Genomic DNA, 20,539 nt, shown 5'->3' with positions numbered 1-20,539 from the left:
TTCCAACACCTTTAAGATAACTAATAATTATCATAATAATTAACAGTTTAAATTTAATTCGAACCAAAAATCCAGAAGTGATCTGTATGATATACAGGGATCGTTCAATTTATATTTGTTTATATATACAAGAGTCAATCAAAAATAAAGTCCACACTGAAAAGTACATAGGCCTATATCTGCTGCAAACTCAAAAACATTAAAGTTTATCATTCTATACATTTTGTATATTGTACTTACCTTTTTACACTCAACTTCATTTAAGATAAGACAAAGATAACAAAAATTATATTTATTTTGCGAAAGAAATGAATCTCGCTATTATCCAGCAGAGGTGAAAGAAATTTTAATCTAAATGGTCGTCACTGATAACACTTTTGTGTACGCATTCTTTGCTACAAAAAAATCATATTCACCACCCCCTTATATGACTAAAAAAAAGGCAAAAACTAAAGTTTAAAATGTGTATTTGCATTATAGCTTTCATAAAATGCATTTTACGTTAGTATGTACAAGAACTATAAACGTATTTGAAGTAATGCCAGGTTTTCTAAAGCCTATGCTAAATTAATGTTTATTATAATTACTGGAAACTGCAAACTGTTTGATTGGAAATATTTTTATTTAAAATTCTAATGGACAAGGATCTTGTAAGAGAGTATACAGTTTTTCATGAGCTATGTCTCTGACACCAGTCCATCTGGCTTTTTCATAATGGTCCCACAATCTGCCTAGGCAAATCGCTACCCATTGACGCAACTGAGGATTAGGATCAGACAACTGTTCCAGGCATATACTGACCAGCGATCCTTGTAAGGCAGCTTCTTGTCCTTCCCTATAGTCATTCACTATGCATGCCAATACAAAAGCAGCCTGGGTACGATGTTCAGCCTGTAAGTTACAATTAAATGTTAGCATTTATTAAACTTCATATGACAGCATTAATATGTCTTTTTAGAACAACACATACTTAAATAATAAATAAGAAGCCAAAAAATGGAAGCAGAAGAGAAATACTTACTGTTACTGTAGTATCCTGTAAAACCGACAGGAAATAATTATGATATCGTTCCCTGACCAAATCTGTTTGACAAGTCTAAAGAAGAAGAGCTAATATTAATTCGTCTGCAGACTAAAGATCCTAAGAGTACTTACATTGTCGACAGCTAATATTTTAGCCCAAATAAAGACCAAAAGAGGTCGCAACTCTTTTGCGCAACTTTGCAAAAGTTTTAAAACATACGGAAATATTCCTACTGACAAAGCTAAGTTCACAGCCCAAGGACCAAAATCCAGAAACTTCCCTAACAATTCTAAAGCTCTCATTCTGTGAATTTGACTTAAAAGAACTTGCAGAACTATTGGTAGTTGCTCTGGTGGACTTCTTTCTTCTGAACCTATAAATAATGTACTTATTTGAGATACAAAGGAACAAGTTGAAAACAATTTTCAATTAATAATGTACAGTGTGTTTACAGTAATTTTGTTTTTCATAATTTACCTAATTCAAGCCACACTTGGAAGGCAGTCAGTTGTTCTTCGAAAAATGGCAAATGTTCAAATGGTTCATTATCGTTTATAATGCGAGGTAGTTGACCAAGACTGAGATCAAGTGCTAAATCCCAAGCCTGCCACATGGGGTGCTGATAAGTAGGTGGAAGTGCAGGTGAACTCACTGGAGTGCAATCATACGATCGCATTACTCTTTCAGCTAATAGAAAGTTTCTGAATAAACTAGCTACCAGGAGATCCTGTCTAAAAAGTTTCTGAAATAACTCTGAAAAAAATATACAAAATCCGTATAATATAGTCGAAAAGTCACAAATAAAAACTTCCTTTATTAATTAAAACATAATAAGCGCAGAAAGGTATTAAATACTATACAGATAAAAATCATTAAGGGTATCAGCAAAAAATTATAAAAATGACAAAACAACATTACAACAAACCTTTTGGTAAAGTATTCCACGCAATAGTATCTGTAATTGCGGTAAAGATCCAATTTAATTCACCTAACATTGTTCGTCTATCTGTAAGTTGTCCGGGAATGCTACAAAAGAAATATTAAACATAAAACACAAAAAATTAATTTTGAATTTAACACATTTACTTGTCAATAAGATCCAATGTTANTATTATTTTTCTTTTTACATTAAAACATAACGAACTTTTGTTTTAGATCAAAGAAATGTTATTAGAGTCTTCATAGATATGTTTAAGATTAGTACACAAAATTTGACAAAAATCCACATTTCTTTAATTAACAGGTTACACGTAAAAAAACCCGTGCCAAACAACCCGCCTTAACAATTGAAAAATAGTTATTAATGCTTACAGTTGCGTTTGATAGTGAATTGTCCTAATTTATCGTTTTATTTTTTACTTTTATTCATTACAGTTGTTTGAGAAATGTAGTACTTACTGAAGTGAAATTTCTATCATGTAATAAGGTGAAAGAAGGAATAGGAAAAAATCGTCACGGAATTCAAAGTGAAACACTGAATGATGTGGAGAGGAGAATGCATATAATTTTAAAATGGAGTGAGAGATAAATGAGTTTGAATGAGACAGGACAACATATAGAAATTTCACTTCCAACATGAAACACACTACATTTCTTTACTTACTTCTCAATTAAGATTATTATTATTATTGTAGTAACATAACCATTTTTATTCTGATTGGCATATACAAATTATGATGGTTTTGCAAAATACATAGTTAATTTTTTTTATTACATAAAATGCGTAAATTTAATTATAAAATCATAATTCCCAATTTAAAAATGGACACATTTATTAGAAATAATGCACCACGAAAAAAATATGAGGTGTGTGTGCAATGTAAACTGTTATATTTCTAATAATGCAACCAAATAGGTTTATAATAAATTAGTAAATCTAACGAAGATCTATAGTAAAATAGAAGAAAATACATTGACATTTATTAGGCACTATTAAGTTGCATACGAAAGAAAACTGAATCATCATGGTATACAGCAGAAATATTCATGCTGAGAAAAAAATCCAATTTGCATTGTACACGAGGGAATACAACATTTGCATAGGAGGAATCCATTGTTTGATTAAAAACACAAAATAGAGAAATATAAGAATAGAGCACGCACTGGAGTTGAAAATGTTATCTATTCCAAACTTCTAATGTCACTCAAACACTAACATAAAGTTGGCCTGCTCTGTTCTTTTATTTCTTTCTGATTAAAACGATACAATTAAATGATTTAAATAAGATATCCAGCTTCGTACTTAGTAGAAGTGGCATTGAAAATATAATTAGTTATTAAAATTGTTTTATTGAATTGAAAATTCCTCCTTTCCAATTAAAATATTACCCACATTCGTCAATTCAATTGAAACGTAACTTTCTGTGCGTTGTAATACCATTTTTCTTACATTCAATACATCAAGTTTTCAATTCGTATTAAAATAGTTTTTTTAGCGTAGTTTTTACTTCACGTCCATACAAAAATAAATCAAAGCACCTAATAATATCCTACAGTGCTCATTACCTCCCTTAAAATAAAAAAAAAGATACTCCACGTACACTGAAAAAGTATGACAAGTTCAACCACTCCAATATGTCTTTGCATGTATGGATAAAATTGGCTAAAATAACATTTTTCTGTTACAAAGACCATCGGAGGTCTTTCGTAGTTACTTCTATACTTCATGCTCATATTAGGCCTGTTATTTTCTTTCGTTTTTGATTACACTCAAACATTGTTTTAGGGGGAGAAAAGTTAATAAAATTTACAACAAAAATAATTTCATAGGACTTAGAACGAAATGAGCAAAATTATGTGTGATAAGGTGTTACGTAAGTGGCCGGGAAAAGGCCACGCCTATGTCCAATCTCTCCGTTCCACCAGTGCTGGTCAGTGCGATCTGTTACTGTGATAACGTCACCACGTTTAAACTCCAATTCACCTGGTTCTTGAGGTTTAAAATCGTATAAGGCCTGCACTAAGCACTAAAACAAAATTTAACAGACATGTAAATCTATCCAACTTGTTGTATGACTTTAGCCCCCCCCCCCCATAACTGCTTCCCCCATTTCTTTCTTGTAATCACAGCATATTAGTGTTAAATTTTATTTATCGCACTATTTATGAGAAAAAATATATATTATAACCTTTATCATATTTCTTAACTATCGTCTACATAATTAGAAAAATATATATTGTTATCATAACTTCAAAAAACCTGAAAAAACATGTTTTTTATTGTTGTTGCATTTCAATGCAACTTTAGTTATATTTTTATTGCCTAATGTACAGCAAAAAATTAATAGTTTTGGTAAATTAAACTATGTCATTAAAATTTTTGTATTATCAATTGTTGACATTAATAAAGCTTTAGTAACACAAATGATTAATAACATTCTCGGAAAATGATTTAACAATAGTAGCAAAATCAAAACGTATTCATTATTGTTTTTATATACAATAGATGACTCATGTAAACATTCAAAATAAATTATGTACATTTACTGCATGTATTTGTATTTTGAAAAACTTTATGGGAAATCTGAGTTACGCTTGTGGAAGTGTATATGTACTTTCGACTACACGAATTGTTATTTATCATGTAAACATTCAAAATAAATTATGTAAACATAAAAACTGTCAGAAAATCATTTTAAAATAATTATTGAATTTTGTGTAGCAGGAAAGTACAACTTACTTCTTCAGTAACCATATCCCGTAATTTAACATCTTGTGACCTTGAGACTGAAGCGGTGCGATGATATTCTACAAGTTCATTTAGTGAATTAAACTTAACGACCCATAAGAAAAATTTCCCCTGTGCATCCCTAAGAACTTTAAAATGCTGTACACCATCAGAACACCTGAAATAAATCTATTTATGAAACGAAATATGACTTAAGTATTACACTATATTAACGCTCAGTCTAAATTGCTATCCATCTCAAAAATGCAAAATTTGAAGAAAACCCTCCTAATACAATGTGCAAGGTGAAATGGAAGTTCAAAATTTGTATGGAAAAAAAGTAGGTAGAATTGTTTAATAAATGAGAGAACCAGAATTAAGGAGTCAATTTTTACAGAATGAGTAATACAATAAAAGAAAATCTACATAGTAGGCTGAGAGTATAAAAAAACATTTTATAACCAAATATGAAATTGGTACTTGCTGTAAAAGGGAAAACTGAGTGATGGGCTATGTATTAAAGCCCAGACAAAGCCACTGATCTTAAAACTATACAATTTAGGTAAAATCTTCCTTATGTAATATAGAAAAACATTAAACAGGTATTTCTCAAAATTCAAAGTCTAATGAGGTGAAATTGGGATTTGAAATGGAAAAAAAAAATTAAATTGAGTTCATATATGTCTACATAAATACAGGCTTATAATTCAGCAAAGTTGTAATAAAAATATGAATTAATCTATTACTACATAAATTATCTTTTAAAACAAATTACAACTTAACAATCTAACAGATATATTGGTCAATGTTTACTGATACATGTGACTATCTGAATTTTCTAATTGTAAGTAGTTTACTTTATTGAAATAGGATTTTGAATATTTAACTTACTTCACTGATAATGAAAAGTCCCCTGGTGATGACTCACTAATTCTAATTAAAAAGGCTCCTTCATGTTTATTCATTAATAACTTTTCTGCATCCGCCCTAGTTATCCTACCATAGTACCAGCTGAAAATAAAGTTTTTCAGTAAATCATTTAATTTAATAACAGAGGCAAAAATATTCTGAGTTGCACATGACAGAAGTAACGGATTTCTTAATGTTTAAAAAAATTAAAATTATCTTGACATAACCATCTAAATAAACACAGGACAACATATAAGGACGCTGCCATTTAAATGATTAAGCTATATAATTATTAAGAACACATAATTACCTACATTATTACATATGGTTAAACAAAAAAGTTAAAAAACGTGTGATTAATATAAAAAAATATTCAAATACAGTTACTTTTTAGCAACTTACTTGTGATTTTTCATTTCTATATAGTTACTAGGTATCAGTCCTTCTTTGCCATCTAATTCAGCCCTGTACCAATTCATATCATCTTCCATATTAAGAATCTGAAACATTACGACTCTACTTAGACAAAAAACTAATGAACTCTACAAGACAGGTCAGTGTGAAACTACTGGACACTTACCTTGAGAACTTGTGATCTCTTAAAACTAAGTTCATCTTCGGCGGTCGCATTGAATTCGTGCTTGGCTATTGCTTCCATTGTTGAAATTCAAATTTTTCTGATTGTCAATTGTTACACAAACGTGCAATTTCAAAAGTCAAATTATACGATAAACACAAAAGACGTCAATAAAAATACATTTTATCCTCACCACTACTTTAGGAAATTCCTAAGATATCTAAAGTCTCAAATAACCACTAGATTGTTCACTCGTCACTTTCTAAACTAAAAAACTGGGAAATGACCAGTATGTGCTGTTGCAATACAAATTAAAGTTAATAATTTAGCTGAATTGCATTAAATTTTTAATATTTCTTTTGGAACGTCAATTTCATTGCCATCACCATACAGAGTACACTCCCACCATACCACACTAATATTCAATATACCATACACTATTCGAAGTCAAAATGTTTGCGTAGGAATATTGCAGTGGCGTAACGAAGGATTTCCAAACGAGTTAATGATAGATAAATTGTAATGTTAATTACTATGTTTAACAGCTATTACAAATTATAAGTTCTTTTCTATAGTTAGGTATATATTTTTTAATTTATAGGAGTTAATAAAAATGTCAGCTCCAAAACTGCACCAAAAGCAATGTTCTAAAAAATGTTTAATTGGACAAAATAACCGCAGTTAAGTAAAAACTAAAAACCTTAAAATTGTAAAATCAAATCTAGAATAAAGGCAAAAAAAGAGTTTCTGTTTCATTTTTGCTATGTAGGAAGAGAACCATTGACTTAAAGGAACATCTACCTTGATAAAATTTACACCAATAGTCGAAACGCGAAACGTTGGTGTTAATTTAATAATTTAGCTCTTTTTTGACCTTATCCTGTCTTTAGTTTTGCATTTAATTAAAATATAAGAAAAAAAATGAGAATTAAATAATATAGACGTTACTAGTTTATTGATAAATCAAAAACAAATTTATTCTAATTTTTTGTTTATTTGACTTAATTTTTTAAATAAATTATGTACATTTACTGCATGTATTTGTATTTTGAAAAACTTTATGGGAAATCTGAGTTACGCTTGTGGAAGTGTATATGTACTTTCGACTACACGAATTGTTATTTATTTTTACCGGTGTCATTAAAGAAACGTAACAGCAGTTGCAAATGCGAAATCAATAACATGACGATTTACAAATTATCATTGTTACTATTTGAATATATTATTTTTAATTTCTCCTTCGATAATTGAACTGGGCACTGGGGCTTTCAGTATATCGGCATCTTTTGCGCGAAGTGTACCAATTACCAATACCAAATAGGCATAGTATGACAATAGACAATGTTGCCAAGAATGAATGATCTACAATAATGTGACATTCCTATGATTAGTGATTTATTCTTTTGTTATTTTGATAGAAGATTACAATGATATTAAACTTAGATGGTGAGAAATTATTCTAAGTAAATTGATTCTTTATTTAGTTAGCACATGGAGGCAAAATAATAAATTATAGTATTGGAGGTTAAAGTTCGTGTTGTTGCCAAGCTTACAACTTTTGTTGCGTAACGATTACTTAATTTTTTTTTTGATAAATTNCATGTGTACTTTTAAAATGCATTGTTATCCATTTATATCATTTTAGTAACAGTAAGATAATTTAGAAAATTTTAATTGTACTTTTATATTTCAAAAAGTACGAAATAGTAGATGAAAATAAAAAATATCAAAATATTTTTAGACACACGTAATAAAGTTTATATTAGCCTTAGAAAGCTTCAAAAACTAGTGAAAAGGGCTAGTTATTAACCTTATGATTCTGTGAGGGAATGGGGCCTGAAAAAAGGCTATTCTGAATTATGTGGCATTGATACTTGAGCAACGTGGTTTTTTATTGTTAAAAAAAAAATTTTTTTTTGTATTCTTGCCGTCAATTATCAGCTTTATCAAAGATGGGAATCAATGTCTATTACCTGCATTAATAAGTCGAAAATACTAAATATGATTTACAGTTTAACTCCTACATATGTACTGGATTTCCATGAAAATTTGATTTCAAAAATGTTATAGACCGCGTTGTTCTTGTGGGGGGGGGGAGTGTAAGTATAAAACCATGGGAGATCAAGTGGATCAAAAAGGTCAAAGCTAAAAATAGAGCCTATGGTTTATGGATAGACCCTAAGAGCATTCTTTCTTTAGACAGGATTTTTAATTTCCTATAGCTTAAAGACTGTAAGAAAATGTTAATATTATATTTGAAGAGTTGCACAAAACTAATTTTAGACATCTTTACACAACCTAAGCAAGCATCCGCAAACTTTTTTTGTAGACTAAATAATACTTATGCTAATTTGTATAGTTGATTTTTCGTTATTATTATTTATTCATTTTTAAAGACATTTTTTTAAAATTTACCTCAGACTTGCTTTAAATGTGTAATTTTACTTTTACCGTAGTCTTAGACTTGCCAAATTCTATCTTATTTATTAAATTTTATCTCGATACGCAAGTGCATTTAAGAAATTTTGAAGAAAAATATTTTTTTAACAATATTTTAATAAAAAAATGACAATCGTTTAAAAGTCAGTGCGATTGTTTCAGTATACAAATTGTTGTAGGCCCCTTATCGGGGTATGTTTGGAACTGCAATTGGCATTATTAAAGAAGAAGGTTTAATAAAATTATGGCAAGGCATATCAGCTGGTATGTTAAGACATATGGTGTACTCTGGTACGCGAATTGTTACTTACAAAACTCTAAGGGATGAACTTTTCGTTAACAGACCAGGAGAATATTTTTCAATTTGGAAATCAGCATTATGTAAGAATTAGTCAGTTATTACTATTTTTTGTCGTTATTAATTTCTTTTTTGTCTGCATATTTAGGTGGTACTACTGCGGGGGCCTTTGCCCAGTTTATAGCTAGTCCTACTGATCTTATTAAAGTTCAGCTTCAAATGGAAGGGAAGAGACGTTTATTGGGACTTCCCCCGAGAGTTCATGGGTTTTTCGATGCTTTTACGAAAGTGGTGAAGGCTTCTGGATATCGAGGATTATGGAAAGGTGCTAATAATTTTACAAAGAATTTCTTGTTTGTTATTTTTATTATTTATTTAAGGTTCCATACCAAATGTACAAAGAGCCGCTTTAGTCAATTTAGGTGATCTGACGACATACGATTCTGCTAAACGTTTCATACTCCGCAACACTTCATTGGAAGATAATCACTTGACCCATGTCATGTCAAGTATTTGCGCTGGATTTGTGGGTGCGTGCATGGGAACCCCCGCGGACGTTGTCAAGACGCGTGTCATGAATCAGCAGTTAGATAAAGAGGGCAGGTCAGTTTTTTTTTTTTAATTTTATTTTTTATTAATTTTTAAACAGTCAAAAATCGTTTATGCCATAGAGATATCACTTACTTTATTTTCTAATGGAATAAATTTCAAAATCAACAGAATTTATTATACGAGTAAACTACTTAAGTAATTAATTTAATTAGAAATTTAAATGTAAAATTGCTTTACCTTCTATTTAAAATTGTATATTAAAGTTTACTTTTTTGTTATCGAATACCTTTACAATTGTTATTAATTTACATCCTTCTTTTGCAATGGCACCAAACAATAGAAAAACTATTTTTATGTTTATTAAATGAATAAAAACAAAACAAACTATGAAAAATTAATAGCTGAAATAAGTTACTGACATTAACATTTAAAAATAAAGAATAAAAGTATATTTTTTTACTATGTGAAAGCCAGTATCATTTATTGTTGCTATTATTATTTTTAAGGGGTTTATTATACAAATCATCTTTCGATTGCCTTCAAAAAACCATAAGGAACGAGGGTTTTTTTGCTCTTTATAAGGGATTCTTTCCAATATGGATTAGAATGGCCCCATGGTCTCTAACTTTTTGGCTGTCGTACGAAGAAGTTATGAATCTTATTGGGGCTCATCAATTTTAACTACAAATATGTTTATTAGATTTTTTATCTATTAAAATATGGCGAATTAATTATAGAAGGGTATAAATGCTTAACAATGTTAGGAAATTTTAAACTTTTTAGTAATTATCAGGTTAGTGTCTGATATTATGGAAAAAAAATCAACACTGCAATATTAGAAAATATCATTTTTTTGAAAATACGTTTTCCTTATGCATATTTTTGCATTAAAAAAGGTAATTTTATTTTTTAACGTTTTAAGAACGACCATTTTGCAAGAGTAATTGAATAACATTATGAAATGGCACATTTAGGTATACACATGTGTACTTTTAAAATGCATTGTTATCCATTTATATCATTTTAGTAACAGTAAGATAATTTAGAAAATTTTAATTGTACTTTTATATTTCAAAAAGTACGAAATAGTCGATGAAAATAGAAAATATCAAAATATTTTTAGACACACGTAATAAAGTTTATATTAGCCTTAGAAAGCTTCAAAAACTAGTGAAAAGGGCTAGTTATTAACCTTATGATTCTGTGAGGGAATGGGGCCTGAAAAAAGGCTATTCTGAATTATGTGGCATTGATACTTGAGCAACGTGGTTTTTTATTGTTAAAAAAAAAATTTTTTTTTGTATTCTTGCCGTCAATTATCAGCTTTATCAAAGATGGGAATCAATGTCTATTACCTGCATTAATTAGTCGAAAATACTAAATATGATTTACAGTTTAACTCCTACATATGTACTGGATTTCCATGAAAATTTGATTTCAAAAATGTTATAGACCGCGTTGTTCTTGTGGGGGGGGGGAGTGTAAGTATAAAACCATGGGAGATCAAGTGGATCAAAAAGGTCAAAGCTAAAAATAGAGTCTATGGTTTATGGATAGACCCTAAGAGCATTCTTTCTTTAGACAGGATTTTTAATTTCCTATAGCTTAAAGACTGTAAGAAAATGTTAATATTATATTTGAAGAGTTGCACAAAACTAATTTTAGACATCTTTACACAACCTAAGCAAGCATCCGCAAACTTTTTTTGTAGACTAAATAATACTTATGCTAATTTGTATAGTTGATTTTTCGTTATTATTATTTATTCATTTTTAAAGACATTTTTTTAAAATTTACCTCAGACTTGCTTTAAATGTGTAATTTTACTTTTACCGTAGTCTTAGACTTGCCAAATTCTATCTTATTTATTAAATTTTATCTCGATACGCAAGTGCATTTAAGAAATTTTGAAGAAAAATATTGGAATAAGAATAAAAAAGGTAGATAATAAAGACAATATCAAACAAGTAAATCGATATTTATACGCAATGGAACAAAATTACAATTACTTAGTTAATGTTTTAATTTGCTCCACTGAATATAAGTACCTGGAATACGTGTATGCAATTAAGTACCGGCATATTGAATAAAGTAAGTCATTAAAAAAAAAATGCAGTTTGGAAAAAGTCGTTAAATGATAAACTGCCTTACTAGTTAATAATAACGATAATTTTTTATCAACAATGACTGACTAATGAATTCTATTACCCAAGACTATAAAATTGTGTTGGCCAAAATATAATCTCATTTCTCAACATATGATAATTTGTCAATTTTTATTGTCTGACTGAATTAAATATTATGTCTAAATGACTGATAGATGTACAAATTATTTACCCTTCACTTATAATAATCTTACCAAGAATTAAAATAAAAATAGAAACATAGAAAATAGTATAGTTGGTGTGTAGATACATGTGTGTATGTGTGTGTGTTTGTGGAATTGGATAAAAAAGTTCATAGGGCAGTAAGTATGGGGAGTATTATAACCTGAACCTAAGCTACAAATGTACTAAAGTAATAAATTGCAAATGTTTCTTAAGTCAGTTTTATTGCTTTCCTACAAAAATGGCAGTTCTATTATTAGTGTTATATACATACATTATGGTTGTCTTATTTGGAAAAACAGATATTGAATGTAGACTAGTTAAGTTCCAGGATTTTTGTCTTTATCTTTTAATAAAAAAAAAACACAAAAAAAATACATATGTGTGTGTGCGTATCTACGGTTTTCATTTCTTACCCTTATTCTACGAAGTCAAAGAATCAAAGTGAAAATGGGGTAAAATTTTTATACTTAAAAAACCAATAACAGACGTTTCGCCCATAGTCAGAGGAGTTTATCAAGATAAGAGCTACATAGATAAAAATACTAATTGATACAATAAATAAAAAAGACACTAATTTAAATGAGACTTATCTTTTACAGTTACATATCCTTNATAATAGTTACTTACTTTTTACTCCATTTTGGCTTTAATTTTTCGCTGTACGCCATAATTGTAATATAAAAAATATATGTATATTTGTTGTATTTTACCCCCATTAATATTTGTAAATATGGCATGTAAATAGTTTATTGTAAATGAATTGTACATATATGTATATTAGGATATTTGTAATGGTTTATACCAAAAAAAAAATAATTTTTTGTTTTATTTTCTTGTTAATGTGGTGATTGATTTGAATTAAAGGTACCAAATGTTTATTTGTTTTTATTATCACTTCTCTTCTAAGTCATGGCCATAAACACAAGCATTATATACATTACTATTGTAATAACCTCGGTATATTACGGTTGAATTGAGTAATGTATTTTTCTATACTATTTGTCTTTTACAAAATTTTTATTATCAATATGTACTTACGTACGTATGTTGCATATTTTCGTATCACGATCCATGATAATGTATTTAAATGACCGAATTCGTTATTAGGGCTGGTTAATACTTATGTGTATTGTAGTCTTTTTTATAATTTATTCTACTTTAAATATTAGTTGTCTGATACGTTATTATCTTGTTTGCCAAAGATTTCTTTATTCATTTTTCGTTATTAAAATGAACTCACATCAAACAAACATATTTCATAATTACATCATAAATCTAGGCCTATATTCTATTTACGTTTTTATAAGAAGTAATTCGAGTGTGAATGCGATACTTTACGCAGTAAGCATTCCGAAGCTTTCAAAAGTAAGTACTATCACAAACCCTTAGATAAGTCAAGTAACTGTTATTAATAAAGAGTTCTGTTTTTATAATGCAGTGGAAAACGGTGATAATGGCAAAAGAAAATGCAAACGATTCAAAGAAATTATTTTCAAGAGAATTCATATTCTCCAATGGTTACCACAATATACTAAGTTGGATGCAGTATCGGATGTTATAGCTGGAATAACATTGGGCTTAACTATGATGCCTCAGTCTATGGCTTACGCAACTCTTGCTAATTTACCAGCTCAGTATGGTCTATACTCCGCATTTATTGGTTCTTTTATTTATGTGTTTTTTGGAACAATTAAAGAAGTTTCTATAGGTCCTACAAGCTTAATGGCACTTCTGACACTCTCTGTATGTCGTGATTTACCAATTGAATTTGTTATTTTGCTTTGCTTCCTTTCTGGATGTGTGGAGCTCATCATGGGAATCTTAAGACTTGGTAAGTATACACTAGATTTTACTACTCTAAATTTTCTACTTAAGGGTTTAATCTTTTACAGGGTTTTTGGTAGATTTTATATCAGTTCCTGTTGTATCAGGATTTACCTCAGCTACCTCTGTAATAATTATAATGGCACAACTGAAAGGTCTTTTGGGTATTAAATATAATAGTCAAGGAATAATCGACTGGGCTTATAAACTATATCTACATATAAATAAAATAACTTTAGGGGATTCCCTACTGGGCATTGCATGCATGATTTTTTTGATCGCTTTTAAGGTAATTTGATTCTTGCATGATTGTGTTATGTATGTACATATATGTACACACATATTTAAAACATTTTTTTTAGCAACTTCCTAAAATCAAAGTTAAAAGTGAGACCAGTAAGAAAATTTTGTGGCTGTTTTCTATTGGACGAAATGCTTTAATAGTCTTGTTGACGTCACTTTTGGCTTGCTATTTTGAACAAAAATGGGGAAAAGTACCTTTTAAAATTTATGGTAATTTATGAATATTTACAGTTTCCATTGTTAATTTTATAATACGCAAAAGCTACACTGTATAGTCATAAATTTAAACATTACTCTTTCAAGTACATCACTAGAAAAATATAGCTGCTTACATAATGTAAACACCTAATAAACGAAGAAAACAACTTATTACAGGAAATATCACTAGGGGTATCCCCGACTTCAAACCGCCACAGTTTAGTACAAAAATGGGCAATGAAACCCTTTCTTTCATAGACATGGTAGGAATGCTAGGATCGGGAGTCATCATAGTACCAGTTATCGCAGTTTTAGCAAACGTTGCTATTGCCAAATCTTTTGGTAAAGTAGATATTGGCAAAAGACTTTTATTAAAAATATTATTAATAAAAAAATTTAGCTGCCGGTAAAATAGTAGACGCTACCCAAGAAATGGTGACACTTGGCCTATGTAACATTTTGGGATCTTTTGTACAATCGATGCCTGCTACTGGAGCTTTTACCAGGTCTGCTGTAAGCAATGCTAGTGGAGTTCGGACTCCAATGGCAGGATTATACTCAGGTTACTATTCATTAAAATAATTTTTATATATATTTGTAACAGAAGTCTCTTTAAAATAGTTTTTTAAAATGCAAAAATTATATCTCAAAGAAAAAGTTTTTTTGAGAGACGTTTTTGTTCAATTTTAAACTGTCTAAAATACTGGGTTTGATGGTTGTGACGAAGTCGTAAAATCCTTCTGAGTCTCACAGCCTAAGCAAAGGATTTTACGCCCTAGTTACGCTCCTTGAGGATACCAATCAACCTATGTATAAATTTTGTGGATAAAAGAATGAAATTATCACTTTCTGAGAGGGTTCTCAAACAAATAGTATAAAAAATAAAAAGTTGTTGAGAAAAATTAATATTGTCAACCACTGCAAATCCCTTTTTTGGTTTTGTAATGTATTTACTATTTCAGGGACAATTATTCTTCTTGCTTTAACATTCCTTACCCCATATTTCTACTATGTTCCAAGTGCAACCCTTGCTGCCGTCCTAATTAGTGCTGTCATGTTTATGGTCGATTATGAAATTATCCCCAAGTTGTGGAAAATAAACAGTAAGTCTACGTAGTATAAGTAACCTTACGAAATTATTAATATGGTGGACGCCAGCCGCCATATTGTCAAACTTTTTAAAATAACTGGTACTGTTTTTTTAGAATTCGACATGATGGTGACTATAGCAACCTTTTGTGCTAGTCTTGCCTATGGAGTAGAACTAGGCCTAGTGTTTGGTGTAATAATAAGTTTGATTCCACTTTTAAAAATGTGGACGAGGCCGAAAATTAAGTCTCAAACAATTGCTGTAAGTGCCTATATTTTATTTTTAAAATTCCTATGTGTTTATTGGTTTTAAATGATTTAGTTGCAATCAGGAGAAATGTGTCTGTTGTTGGAGCTGCAAGTGGGATTTTTATTCCCAGCTGTTGACTATTTTACACAGGAAACAGTTAAAATTTTGAATAATTTCGAAAAAATGCATATTTCAGTCGTCATAATAGACTTTAGCACAGTGCTAAGATTGGATTATTCTTCTATGCAGGTAAATTTGTTTGAATATTATTAAAAATACAATCTTGTTATTAATTTATTTCATAGTACTTTTGTCTATTTTTTATTCTTTCTTATTTAGTCTCTACAAAATCTCCAGAAAACTCTCAAAAAAATGTCCATTACAACCAAATTTATTAACGTTAGCGAAGAAGTGAGTGCAGCCCTAGAAAAATATTATAGAAAAGACGAACTTGTATTTTGTTATTCAGACTCAGGAAAACTTTTAGAAAATTCGTATAAAATCTCTTTTTCCAAGACCAACCTTAATGAACAGCTACCCTTATTAAATTGTTAATGTACTTGTTTTTATTTATATATATATATATATTATGTGAGTACATGTAGGTATACTAATTGTTTCATACCGGTGACATTCCTACTAATAACAATTGATCTTTTCTTTACNATTTACCAATTGAATTTGTTATTTTGCTTTGCTTCCTTTCTGGATGTGTGGAGCTCATCATGGGAATCTTAAGACTTGGTAAGTACACATTAGATTTTACTACTCTAAATTTTCTACTTAAGGGTTTAATCTTTTACAGGGTTTTTGGTAGATTTTATATCAGTTCCTGTTGTATCAGGATTTACCTCAGCTACCTCTGTAATAATTATAATGGCACAACTGAAAGGTCTTTTGGGTATTAAATATAATAGTCAAGGAATAATCGACTGGGCTTATAAACTATATCTACATATAAATAAAATAACTTTAGGGGATTCCCTACTGGGCATTGCATGCATGATTTTTTTGATCGCTTTTAAGGTAATTTGATTCTTGCATGATTGTGTTATGTATGTACATATATGTACACACATATTTAAAACATTTTTTTTAGCAACTTCCTAAAATCAAAGTTAAAAGTGAGACCAGTAAGAAAATTTTGTGGCTGTTTTCTATTGGACGAAATGCTTTAATAGTCTTGTTGACGTCACTTTTGGCTTGCTATTTTGAACAAAAATGGGGAAAAGTACCTTTTAAAATTTATGGTAATTTATGAATATTTACAGTTTCCATTGTTAATTTTATAATACGCAAAAGCTACACTGTATAGTCATAAATTTAAACATTACTCTTTCAAGTACATCACTAGAAAAATATAGCTGCTTACATAATGTAAACACCTAATAAACGAAGAAAACAACTTATTACAGGAAATATCACTAGGGGTATCCCCGACTTCAAACCGCCACAGTTTAGTACAAAAATGGGCAATGAAACCCTTTCTTTCATAGACATGGTAGGAATGCTAGGATCGGGAGTCATCATAGTACCAGTTATCGCAGTTTTAGCAAACGTTGCTATTGCCAAATCTTTTGGTAAAGTAGATATTGGCAAAAGACTTTTATTAAAAATATTATTAATAAAAAAATTTAGCTGCCGGTAAAATAGTAGACGCTACCCAAGAAATGGTGACACTTGGCCTATGTAACATTTTGGGATCTTTTGTACAATCGATGCCTGCTACTGGAGCTTTTACCAGGTCTGCTGTAAGCAATGCTAGTGGAGTTCGGACTCCAATGGCAGGATTATACTCAGGTTACTATTCATTAAAATAATTTTTATATATATTTGTAACAGAAGTCTCTTTAAAATAGTTTTTTAAAATGCAAAAATTATATCTCAAAGAAAAAGTTTTTTTGAGAGACGTTTTTGTTCAATTTTAAACTGTCTAAAATACTGGGTTTGATGGTTGTGACGAAGGCGTAAAATCCTTCTGAGTCTCACAGCCTAAGCAAAGGATTTTACGCCCTAGTTACGCTCCTTGAGGATACCAATCAACCTATGTATAAATTTTGTGGATAAAAGAACGAAATTATCACTTTCTGAGAGGGTTCTCAAACAAATAGTATAAAAAATAAAAAGTTGTTGAGAAAAATTAATATTGTCAACCACTGCAAATCCCTTTTTTGGTTTTGTAATGTATTTACTATTTCAGGGACAATTATTCTTCTTGCTTTAACATTCCTTACCCCATATTTCTACTATGTTCCAAGTGCAACCCTTGCTGCCGTCCTAATTAGTGCTGTCATGTTTATGGTCGATTATGAAATTATCCCCAAGTTGTGGAAAATAAACAGTAAGTCTACGTAGTATAAGTAACCTTACGAAAGTATTAATATGGTGGACGCCAGCCGCCATAATGTCAAACTTTTTAAAATAACTCACTCTTGTCTGGTACTGTTTTTTTAGAATTCGACATGATGGTGACTATAGCAACCTTTTGTGCTAGTCTTGCCTATGGAGTAGAACTAGGCCTAGTGTTTGGTGTAATAATCAGTTTGATTCCACTTTTAAAAATGTGGACNTGTTACTAAAATGCTTGCTGCATGTACCCACTTGGGTACTTCAAATGTAGACTTTCAAATGGAACAGTAAGTTTATGTTACCAAATTTGCTTTATTCTCCAAGAACAAAATTATTCTTTTTTGTGTGGCCAATTAAATAGTCCTGTCTCAAAATGTGGTTTTGATTAAACTTAACCTCAAAAAAACAATTTGATATTGTATGTATATTTAATTTCAGGTACATCTATAAACGACGTTCTGACGGAGTTCATATCATAAATTTACGTCGTACTTGGGAAAAATTGCTTTTGGCTGCAAGAGCTATATTATTATTATTAATTATAAAGTAAATATTCTTACCAAACCTTTATTTCATTTGGACAATATTCACATACGTAGTTAAAATTCATACCCCAATAAAAAGACAAAAATATGATAAGTACACTGATAAAACGCTGCAGTAAAACCACTACGAAGAAAAAAAGGGACGAAGCCTTTGTAAAATCCAAAAAACCCTTCGTTTTCAATTATCATTCTTACACAGTGCATGGTATTCTTGTAGATGTATTTCCTAAAATTGACATTAGAACTGTTACAACTTTATTATGATAATTACTTATAAAGGAAAGACTTGCAGTATAAATTTGGATTGAAAATGAATTAATATAAACGATTATTTTTTTATAGCTTTATGCTTATAAAGTTAGCCCTGTTTAGATATATCTTACTCATTAGGCTCATAAGCACCCTGGTTGAGTAGCCTTGTCGTAACTACGTCAAGTGGTAAGCAAAAAATGGAAGTCAAGGCTAATGAAACAGCGCCCGTAACACTTATGGATACTGGACGAGGAAGTCCTAATTTCTCAGCGTTATTGAAAGTCATAGGTTGAAACTGCATTTGACATAAAAGGTATATAACATCCAAAATTGTGAGCGGAACACCACCTACAACTCAATTTCTTCATCATTATCATAAGGTCGTCAGTCCTAAGACTGGTTGGACACACACCTCCACTCCTTCCTATCCTGAGCTAATCTTCGCATTTCCCTAAAACTAGAACAATCCATATCCATAACTATTTGGGAACAGTAATCTAATCTAGGTCCATCCTCTACCCTCTACCTGTACCCCTCCTAATTTCCGTTTTTGCCTTTAATATGTCTCTAAAGAGACCTTCATGCCTGAGAATGTGTCCTACCAATCTGTCTCACCTATTTCTTAATGACTTACATAAGTTCATTGTTCTCCTATTCTTTCTAATACCTCTTCATTTCTAACCTTCTCTATCCATGGTATCCTCATCATTCGCATACATCTTTAACAATTTTTTTCGAATTTCTAAATTAACCGTTAGAAATGACTTCTTTTTATTGAAAGCGACTCAACCCTGCGCTATTCTCTGCTTTATATCCTGACTTATTTAATTTTCTAGATACCTAAAATCAGCCACTTCTTCTAATTTTTCGTCTCCTATCTTTATATTCGCTCTTTCCCTACTGTTTCTTCTTTTCCATACCAGTATTTTCCATTTTATTTAAAGCTATCTCTAACTCCTCCTTGCTAGATGCTAATACTGCTTTATCATCTGCAAATCTAAGCATACTAATCTTATGCCCCTGTATTCTCTGTAACTCAATTTCTTGTTATAATTATATTGTACTAATAAGCATCAAATGTTTGATGTTCTAGATTTAGGAAAATGAGAAGATTAGCTCAGGATAGGAAAGAGTGGTGGCGCGTGTTCAACCAGTCTTAGGACTGACGGCTTTATGATGATGAAGCATCAAATTATTAAATGAAAAATATATATGGTACACCTACATCTGTTGTTATCTAATAAATTTTTACTATTCTCATTTTGTCTCTTTGCAAAATTAATAAATTCATACATGTACGAATTAATTAAAATTTTTATTCGCATTGAACATCAAAGAAGTAAGTACTTTTTGATTTTGAAGCCCAAACATTCACTGTAGACTTCGGGCTAAAACGTTTCCATTTGTACCGAAGTTATATAATTCGGGGATTACCCAAAAATAAAAAAAGTTCAAGATGAGAAAAGTTTTGAGAAAGATTAATTAATAGATTTAGATAGGAAAAATGTGTAAAAACAGAATGGAGAGTATTAACTAAATTATAAAAATAAGTATGTATTCACCCCTGTACATGCCACGAATACCATCGATTTGGTAAGCCCTGTAAATTGCTTCTAAAACATTGGAGGACTTGGGTTTAATACCTAAATATTTCCTTTTCTTTTCCATATGCAACTGAATTTTTGCCATTGTAAGAGGCGTATGAATAAAAGAGGCTATTGCGTAGCTACCTATACTACCTAACAATAAATAGATACTAATAAACAAATTTTTACTTGTAACATAGATTTATCAACTTTATAGTTTTATATTATTATTATATTTCAAAGAAAGTATTACAAAATATCATTTGATACTTTGCAAGATAAAAAATTTACTTATGTAAAGTTAAATTTATAGGTAAAATAGTTATATGTAAACATTATTATTTTTA

At 30.1% G+C, this 20,539-nt stretch overlaps 5 protein-coding genes and 1 long non-coding RNA gene across 7 annotated transcripts; 3 read left to right on the top strand and 3 right to left on the bottom strand.

The window, feature by feature from the left end:
- Window positions 1–624: 624 nt before the first annotated feature.
- On the bottom strand, window positions 625–3,691 carry LOC112906266 (regulatory-associated protein of mTOR-like). Its single transcript, XM_025980131.1, has 7 exons — window positions 3,687–3,691; window positions 2,111–2,143; window positions 1,950–2,050; window positions 1,502–1,777; window positions 1,156–1,397; window positions 1,022–1,096; window positions 625–891 (listed from the first exon to the last, which is right to left on the bottom strand). Exons 1-7 carry the CDS (start codon window positions 3,689–3,691, stop codon window positions 625–627), a joined length of 999 nt encoding a protein of 332 aa, XP_025835916.1.
- Window positions 2,779–6,603, bottom strand: LOC108737266 (protein enhancer of sevenless 2B). The gene is made up of 5 exons (XM_018470007.2): window positions 6,181–6,603; window positions 6,003–6,100; window positions 5,583–5,702; window positions 4,704–4,869; window positions 2,779–3,990 (listed from the first exon to the last, which is right to left on the bottom strand). Exons 1-5 carry the CDS (start codon window positions 6,256–6,258, stop codon window positions 3,817–3,819), a joined length of 636 nt encoding a protein of 211 aa, XP_018325509.1. The 5' UTR covers window positions 6,259–6,603; the 3' UTR covers window positions 2,779–3,816.
- Window positions 6,604–8,754: 2,151 nt separating this feature from the next.
- Window positions 8,755–12,271, top strand: LOC108737265 (mitochondrial uncoupling protein 4). Its single transcript, XM_018470006.2, has 4 exons — window positions 8,755–8,997; window positions 9,063–9,239; window positions 9,295–9,517; window positions 9,973–12,271. The coding sequence occupies exons 1-4, from the start codon at window positions 8,811–8,813 to the stop codon at window positions 10,145–10,147; spliced, it is 762 nt and encodes a 253-aa protein (XP_018325508.1). The 5' UTR covers window positions 8,755–8,810; the 3' UTR covers window positions 10,148–12,271.
- A 779-nt stretch (window positions 12,272–13,050) lies between these two features.
- On the top strand, window positions 13,051–16,052 carry LOC108737235 (sodium-independent sulfate anion transporter-like). The gene is made up of 10 exons (XM_025980118.1): window positions 13,051–13,161; window positions 13,235–13,627; window positions 13,689–13,909; window positions 13,983–14,133; window positions 14,299–14,463; window positions 14,522–14,683; window positions 15,084–15,224; window positions 15,327–15,472; window positions 15,533–15,709; window positions 15,800–16,052. Coding segments are annotated over exons 1-10 (1,773 nt in total). The 5' UTR covers window positions 13,051–13,160; the 3' UTR covers window positions 16,016–16,052.
- Window positions 16,053–18,024: 1,972 nt separating this feature from the next.
- Window positions 18,025–18,305, top strand: LOC112906264. The gene is made up of 2 exons (XR_003232233.1): window positions 18,025–18,096; window positions 18,248–18,305. It is a non-coding gene; the product is annotated as an uncharacterized LOC112906264 (long non-coding RNA).
- Window positions 18,306–18,394: 89 nt separating this feature from the next.
- On the bottom strand, window positions 18,395–20,351 carry LOC112906263 (mitochondrial uncoupling protein 3-like). 2 transcript variants are annotated; one of them, XM_025980120.1, is made up of 3 exons: window positions 20,169–20,351; window positions 18,738–18,960; window positions 18,395–18,580 (listed from the first exon to the last, which is right to left on the bottom strand). In XM_025980120.1, exons 1-3 carry the CDS (start codon window positions 20,293–20,295, stop codon window positions 18,409–18,411), a joined length of 522 nt encoding a protein of 173 aa, XP_025835905.1. In that variant the 5' UTR covers window positions 20,296–20,351; the 3' UTR covers window positions 18,395–18,408. The 2 variants fall into 2 exon arrangements, with proteins under 2 accessions (XP_025835905.1, XP_025835906.1); XM_025980121.1 differs by having other exon boundaries at window positions 18,738–18,954.
- Window positions 20,352–20,539: the final 188 nt, after the last annotated feature.

The sequence above is a fragment of the Agrilus planipennis genome, unplaced genomic scaffold (assembly GCF_000699045.2).
Source record: "Agrilus planipennis isolate EAB-ADULT unplaced genomic scaffold, Apla_2.0 scaffold176, whole genome shotgun sequence".
In the NCBI taxonomy this organism is placed as follows: Eukaryota; Metazoa; Arthropoda; class Insecta; order Coleoptera; family Buprestidae; genus Agrilus; species Agrilus planipennis.
The sequence above is the reverse complement of the archived record's forward strand: the minus strand, read 5'-3'. Positions and strand labels throughout refer to the sequence as shown.